The 7,669-nt window shown below is 44.4% G+C and overlaps 1 protein-coding gene across 1 annotated transcript; it reads right to left on the bottom strand.

The window, feature by feature from the left end:
* Positions 1-1,033: 1,033 nt before the first annotated feature.
* Positions 1,034-7,324, bottom strand: LOC142401831 (complement C1q tumor necrosis factor-related protein 3-like). Its single transcript, XM_075487295.1, has 6 exons — positions 7,136-7,324; positions 5,248-5,482; positions 5,016-5,078; positions 4,580-4,642; positions 1,637-1,768; positions 1,034-1,556 (listed from the first exon to the last, which is right to left on the bottom strand). The coding sequence occupies exons 2-6, from the start codon at positions 5,435-5,437 to the stop codon at positions 1,276-1,278; spliced, it is 729 nt and encodes a 242-aa protein (XP_075343410.1). The 5' UTR covers positions 5,438-5,482; positions 7,136-7,324; the 3' UTR covers positions 1,034-1,275.
* Positions 7,325-7,669: the final 345 nt, after the last annotated feature.

Raw genomic sequence — 7,669 nt, 5'->3', positions numbered from 1 at the left:
GAAAACTCAGGGTTTTCTATCTCAGAGTAGATCAACTCAGAGATCAGGAATAGACTCAGAGTTGGTTGAACCTGCTACGTGAAACGGACCCCAGGTCTTTCTTACTAAATAAAAGCTGTTAATATCACTACAGGATGTTACGTTTCCCTGCTCAAACACCCCACCATTCAGGGCTCATAGAAATAGCTTACATATAAATAAATATATATAATTCTGCTGCTACATCTGCGTATTGTAAGTTTGGCTTAAAAATTTATAAAGTCTTAATGGGATTATTGTGGCGCTCCCTACAGGAGAGGCAACGGCAGCTACAGCTCAGGTTTGAGAGCAAAGCAGCCACCAAGCTGAATTATGCACTCAGTGGAGGTCTACTGAATCCGTCCACATGGTGGTGCTGCCACATATGCTTGGTTTACAGCCAGAGGGATTCTGATCACCAAGAAATCTTTATCATCTCCATATTGTTGAAAGAGTCACAAATGTTGAGAAAGAAATGTGAACTAATAAAACTTCAAAGTAAACTAGTTACAATTGTTCATGAAAAATTCATTTTCCTGTAAATAACTTTCCTACAAAGGTCTCTAATAGCTTCGATGTTACGCTTTAAGCTTGTTGGTGTTTAAAACTGAAACATATAAACACAGCATTCAGCATCTTTCCTTTAATAAACCCATTCTAAAATACTCTGCACTATAGTATGTGTTTTATTTAAAGACACCGTTTTTAGATTTACCAACTTAAGTTTTCATATCCATTAGATTTTTAAAGGTGTATCAATTATTTAATTAGTAAATAAACATTCTTGTGATTTCAGATCTGCCTGATTAGTCAGCCCTGCTTTCATAAAAAGTTATGATTATTAGATAAAAAGTAAAAATGAGTTGACTCCTTTATGTTAAATAGATAAATTCCACCACCTGGATCTCTCTATGGGAAAGATGTTTCCTCACATTACTCTGATGCTACATTTGATTTTCTGATTCCACTCTGTTGACGTGCATGTTTGAAACAAATGAAGAAAAATTCTCAGACGTTGCTGCAGACACATTTATTCTTGATTGAGAAAACTGAGAATCAGAAAAAGAATCACTTTGAATCATGAGAAGTAATAAAACATCCATATTTTCCATTTATATTCATCATTATTTGCATTTTGATGCAGATTTGGAGACAGGGTTATTTTGATTCCAGATGATCAGATAAATGTCAGTTTAATATGATTAAGGACAACAGGAACCTGCAGATCATCTTTCAGAAACAGAGAAACTGTTTCTCTCACACGGTGAACAGCAGATGGCCGCTGAAGGTTATGTGGTGATTTTCATTGTCATATATTTTTGTATGAAACCACTGTTGTACAAATACATGATCTCCACTCTCCAGCAGCAGTGTGGCACTATTAGAAGAACTTGTAACATGGGATGGCTGATGTTCATATGCGAGAAAGATTCTCGCTCCGTTTCTCATCAACACGGCGCCTGCAGGTTCATGGCCACCATTTCCATATATGTACCACTCAAAGTGGTAGGCTCCTTTCACCGGTGCAGTGAAAATACCTGCAGGATGTTTGTTGATGTTGTTAAATGATAAATCAAATCTGAAATTTGGTTAAACTTGTAGTGATGTAGGTTGTTACCTGTGTGTTGGTTGTAGGCATTTCCAATGTTTGTTACGACATGTCTGAAGACCAACGTACTGAGAGTGTTAAAGGGTCCAAGATGGTGGTGGCCGTCAGCCACCAGAGCAGCTGAGAAAGCCACCTGAGTGACTGTTAAAAACAAGATATCAGAATTTAAAGGGACAGTTCACCTCTTTTGACATGAAGCTGTATAACATCCCATATCAGCAACATCATTTATGAACATCTTCTTACCCCCTGCTGCGTCCTGTGAGCAGAGTTCCAGCCTCGTTTTGGTGTTGATGAAGGTAGTCCGGCTTGTTGGCTGGGGTTTAAAAAATAAAGCGTTTTGCTTCTCAGAACAATATGCGTTCAACAGAGTAATACATTTGCATCACAAAATGGTTCTCCAGGAAAAAGTCAGACCTCACAATCGCTTGGCGCCATTTTCTCTCCCTTCGTATCAATGCGTTCAGCCACCTAGCGATAGCTGCGCCTGATACGGTGTTTGCTGCTCGGTCTGCTCAGCAGGCCGTGATACGAAGGGAGAGAAAATAGCGCCAAGCGATTGTGAGGTCTGACTTTTTCCTGGAGAACCATTTTGTGATGCAAATGTATTACTCTTTTGAACGCATATTGTTCTGAGAAGCAAAACGCTTTATTTTTTAAACCCCAGCCAACTAGCCGGACTACCTTCATCAACACCAAAACGAGGCTGGAACTCGGCTCACCAGCAGGCATGGACTGGCTATAGGGCTTACCGGGCAATGCCGGCTCTAAGAGCCGGCTCTTTGAAGTGAACGACAGGAACCGGCTCTACAATGGGAGCCGTTTTTTTTCTTTCAGTATCTCGCTGTGTCTTGGCCTCCCTGTCGTTGCGCTTGTGCTCTGCAAGTGCCACAGAGCCGACAGTTTTTTCCCCACGTTTTTTTTGTCCTTCAGACCGGTGCCTCGCTGTCTCTCCCATCCCCCTCACTCTCCCTCTCCTTGCGCGTTTTGCTCTGCTTCTGCCAGTGCTAGACGGGGATATATGGGGAGCCGTTTGGGAGCCGAAAGAGCCGGCTCTCCACAGTAAGAAGAGCCATTAGAGCCGCATCTCGAAAAAGAGCCGAAAATCCCATCACTACTGTGGTGCGTGTGTGTGCCCTTTTCTGTCACAGAGATCATTCAGTCTTTATTTTCAACTAATGCTATGAGTAGATTTACTTTATTTGAAGGTGTAAAAGTGACATGCGCCTGTCATTAGCATTACAGTACTTAAACCATCATTAATGTAGGTAAGGCTATATCGTGTCTAGTAGGGATGGGAATCCCTACTAGACACGTTCTTGTTGAGAACCGGTTCCCAGTGTTTCAATTCCTTGGAATCGTTTGGCGATTTTGCAAACGATTCCCTTATCGATTCCACTGGGCGCGAATGACGTCACCACGCAACGTTGCGTGGCGAGTCCAGCGCAGCCAGCAGTAAACATGGCGCCCAAGCTGTACAAACGCTCGAAAGTTTGGTTACACATCCCTAAAAAAAATACGACAACAGGGCAACTTGCAAAGTGAATATTTCACCAAAGGGAGGAAATACTACCAACATGCAATAACTATGAATGAATGTCGCGTTTTCGATCTGCTCCGGACTAACGTCGGTGAATCTGAACCCAACAACGTTAGCATGTCCTCGGCTAACACTGCAGGTAACTAACTAACAAACACTGCCTATCATGTTAGCACCATTTGCCTCATTGTAAAAGCTGCTGTTAGTAACGGTTAAGGTTAAATGAATGCCTTCTCAGGCATTACATTTAGATGAAATCATGAGAGACAGAGCCTGACTGGCTCAGGCTGGTGGTACTACCCCCAGTTCACCTCTACCTCCAGCTTCTCCTTTCACCAGAGCAGGAAGAGTTAAATTACCCAGGCCATGATAGACCAATGTGGACCTCACCGTTGTTGGGTTTGTAAGGTCATGACTCGTGTTACTTCTAAACTAAACAAAGTTGATGCTAATCGACCGGTTTGTTGTCCTTTTTCTCCAAATGAGAATCGATAAGGGAACCGACAAAGAACCGAATCGTTAAGCAGAATCAAAAATGGAATTGGAATCGTAAAAATCTCATCAATTCCCACCCCTAGTATCTAGTGCCATTCGATTTTGTAGGCTTATGTAAAGTTGACTGGTTTGCAGATATTGCAAATACCCAATGACATCAGTCATAGATATCAAGTGTGTCATTAATGTTTATGACACTTTCATGTAGACACCAAAGTGTTCAGTGTTTTTTCAGCTTGTTATAACTATATTGTTTGCAGGTGTTACAGGTTACAGTTGCCCATGTAATATTAGTGAAACATTGCTTTGCTAAAATGGATTGGTAGGTAACCGGAGAAATACGAAATTTATATTCCTGCCTCGGTCATTTTCAACCCTCCGCTACATCAAACACAGACTGAGGAGTTGCCTTTCTGCCAGCAAACTGGAAGCCTTCATGTTGATGGCCACCGAGAAAGCTGTTCTTGTGTCCCTTGATACTGACACAGTGATGGACCGAGTGGCAGAGAAGAGCGATTTAATGAAAAAATGCTTTTGTAAGGTGAGGAGATTTATTTAAATGAATATATTTGTGTTAGGATTTAATTGCATTTTTCACAGAAAGTGATGAGATTACTTGTGTGATCGTATAAATATTCATGGTGGGCCGCCATGGCCAAAAATGCCCGGGCCATTTTTTGGTCCCAGTCCAGCCCTGCTCACAGGACGCAGCAGGGAGTAAGAAGATGTTCATAAATGATGTTGCTAATATGGGATGTCATACAGCTTCATGTCAAAAGACATGTTGAGTCAAACTTTCATCAAAGCTGTGGCAAAGTGATAAAAAAATTATCCATGAAAACAATAATTTGACAGCTAAACATATTTCAGCCTAAAAGTTCAAAGTTTGATTGGATTAATCAGAGCTGTGACGTTACCTTTCAGCTGCTGCTTCAGCTTGTTAGTCTCAGTCTCCTGTCCCTCAAATTTCGTGTCATAGTCTGAAAAACAGAGCATTAGTTTCATGACAGACATATATGTTGCAAATATTTTCATCTTGTTGACAAAGCTTAGACACCCTCTAATATGTCAGTATCATGCAGGCTTTGGATCCACACTGGAACATTTGTCCATCAGAGAGAACATTTTCCAAACTAAAGATCGCTTTAACCTTATTTCATCTCAATCCTCATTAAAGTGATGCAGATTAAAACTCATACAAGTAAATTAACACAACCAATAATAGTAAATCAATATTCACAATAAAAAAAATCTAACTATATTCCTTAATATTTTCCCACAAACTCATGTCGAGACCGAGTTTCAGCCTAAAAGTTCAAAGTTTGATTGGATTAATCAGAGCTGTGACGTTACCTTCCAGCTGCTTCTTCAGCTTCTCGATTTCAGCTTCCTGTCTCTCAGACTTTGCTGCATTTCCTGAAAAAAAAAAAAAAAAAAAAAAAAAAAAAAAAACAGCATGAACGGCTTTTTTCAAATTTAAAATTTTCTTCAATTCTCTGGAATCTTCTTTTTTCACCCAGAAAAATACAAAATACTGATATCAATGTAACACAGCTGTGGCTCCTGAATTCCTTCATTACTGTACCTGCACTCTCTTTTTTTAGGAACCTGAGCTCCATCCTCTGTTTGGTCAACGAGGCGACCATCTCTCTCAGAGCAGCATGGACGTCCGGTGAAAATGACTGCTGGAGTGCCAACGCCTCCGTCTGATCCGTGGAGACGGAGCAGACGGCGCAGACCACAAGAAGCAGCGGGAGAAACAGAGCGATCTTCATTCTTTCTCTGGAAATCTGCACACCTCGACTGTGTCCCCTGCAAACCTGAGAGATTTATATAGCCGAAAAAAGAGGTGTGAGGAGGAGGGAGGTAACGTCCTGCCAGGTAAACACTGACAGGTCAAGATCAGGTGACTTTTTTTACCAAAACTATTCACGTAAGAATGTGTTTGCCAGCAGAGAGGAATGTGCTCATACAGCGTAATGAATAACAAACATTGAGTTTGTGCAAAGACACATTTTCCCCCAATGAGCTACATAGCCCCAGTTAGCTGGTTAGCTGTCCACAACACCAACCAAAAAGTCCCCGAGGTGTTGGGGAAGCTGGCGCTGTCCTTTGGCCCGTTCAGAGTTTAAACTCAAAATGCTAGAGATGAATATACTTAGTATATTATGTTATTAAAAGGAGGGGCAATTAAAGATGAACAGCCTGTTTTTAACAGGCTACTCTGTACTCTGAGTACTTTCACAGAACAAGAAAGTTTAAACCAGCTCAGCAGTTAATAATGTGTAAACTCTTTGAGGGAAGAGTTTCTCCCTTCATACTCACTCAAGTGCACTTTCTTCTCATCCTAGGGCAATATCTACGGGAAAATACGTTTATGTATATTTACAGTAGTGACTGGACCGATACAGCTGAAGTATCGCCTGTCACGCGGTGCGCCAAACTGTGTTTAAAACTAAGCGAATCTGTCAACGGGATGCATCTCTGCCAAAACAATCATTCATCATTTCAAACAGACATCTTATCTACAAGCCATAATGGAGCCAGAAAGAAAAAGAAAAGTTTCCGCCGTGTGGGACGATTTTGATCTTATTTCAGGCAAATAAGGCATTTGTTTTTATTTGCTTGTTTCATCCTGTTCCCACTTGATCTTTCAGAATTCAAATGCCTTTCAAAGTGACTCAGTTTAAATGATTTTATTTTCAGCAGGTTAAATGTGGCATTTGTTCGACAGGCCTGACACTGTGGCTGCCGGGTCTCTGGACACTGCGGCGGCCGGGTCTCTGGACACTGGGGCGGCCGGGTCTCTGGACACTGCGGCGGCCGGGTCTCTGGACACTGCGGCGGCCGGGTCTCTGGACACTGCGGCGGCCGGGTCTCTGGACACTGGGGCCGCCGGGTCTCTGGACACTGCGGCCGCCGGGTCTCTGGACACTGCGGCGGCCGGGTCTCTGGACACTGCGGCGGCCGGGTCTCTGGACACTGCGGCGGCCGGGTCTCTGGACACTGCGGCGGCCGGGTCTCTGGACACTGGGGCGGCCGGGTCTCTGGACACTGGGGCGGCCGGGTCTCTGGACACTGGGGCGGCCGGGTCTCTGGACACTGGGGCGGCCGGGTCTCTGGACACTGGGGCGGCCGGGTCTCTGGACACTGGGGCGGCCGGGTCTCTGGACACTACGGCGGCCGGGTCTCTGGACACTACGGCGGCCGGGTCTCTGGACACTGGGGCGGCCGGGTCTCTGGACACTGGGGCGGCCGGGTCTCTGGACACTGCGGCGGCCGGGTCTCTGGACACTGCGGCGGCCGGGTCTCTGGACACTGCGGCGGCCGGGTCTCTGGACACTGGGGCGGCCGGGTCTCTGGACACTGCGGCGGCCGGGTCTCTGGACACTGCGGCGGCCGGGTCTCTGGACAACTGAATCTGTGGACTGAAGTGTTGAAGAGGTGAGGGGGGATGAGTATAGTGCAGCTACCTGTTGTGGCTCAATGCCAAAAATGTCCAGCGTTGCAGCGCGCTGCACAGTCCTCGCCTTCCCCCAGATGCGAGACAGGTCTATAGCCCAGGTCTGGAGAACTTGCTTTTCCAAAAAAAAGTCAATGTTATTGTCAGGTTGTGGTGAAGGGAAGGACACGGACAGGGATGCGGACACGGATGCGGACTTTAAAATGGAAAACTTGGTTTATTTAACAAAAATAACAAAGTACAAGGGAAAGGCGCGGCTTAGCCGGATTCACAAAACATGACAAAATAAACAAAGGTGTCAACATGGCATGGATAAATAAATACTTAACTTGGCAAAGTCGACGTGGACCATGGCTGACGAGACGGGTGAGACATGTAGGGCACGAAACGAAGGCAAAGATCCGACACACTGAGGGGAGATTGGAAACTAAATAGGGAGTGAGAGTGATTGGAGACCAGGTGCAGCTGGTGGGGAATAAACAGGTGCAGTGAATGAACTTAGTGCAGGGATACTAAAACATGGCAAAACTAAAAACCAAACATG

This window comes from Odontesthes bonariensis, chromosome 16 (genome assembly GCF_027942865.1).
Source record: "Odontesthes bonariensis isolate fOdoBon6 chromosome 16, fOdoBon6.hap1, whole genome shotgun sequence".
Classification (NCBI taxonomy): Eukaryota; Metazoa; Chordata; class Actinopteri; order Atheriniformes; family Atherinopsidae; genus Odontesthes; species Odontesthes bonariensis.
Note: the sequence above shows the minus strand (reverse complement) of the source record. Positions and strands in the feature narration are given on the sequence as shown.

Coding starts and splice junctions, on each gene's coding strand:
- LOC142401831 (XM_075487295.1), bottom strand. CDS start 5,437: ATGAAGATCGCTCTGTTTCTCCCGCTGCTTCTTGTGGTCTGCGCCGTC. Junction 5,079..5,247: donor CCTAAAAAAAGAGAGTGCAG/GTACAGTAATGA, acceptor TTTTTTTTTCAG/GAAATGCAGCAAAGTCTGAG. Junction 4,643..5,015: donor GCTGAAGAAGCAGCTGGAAG/GTAACGTCACAG, acceptor TCTGTTTTTCAG/ACTATGACACGAAATTTGAG.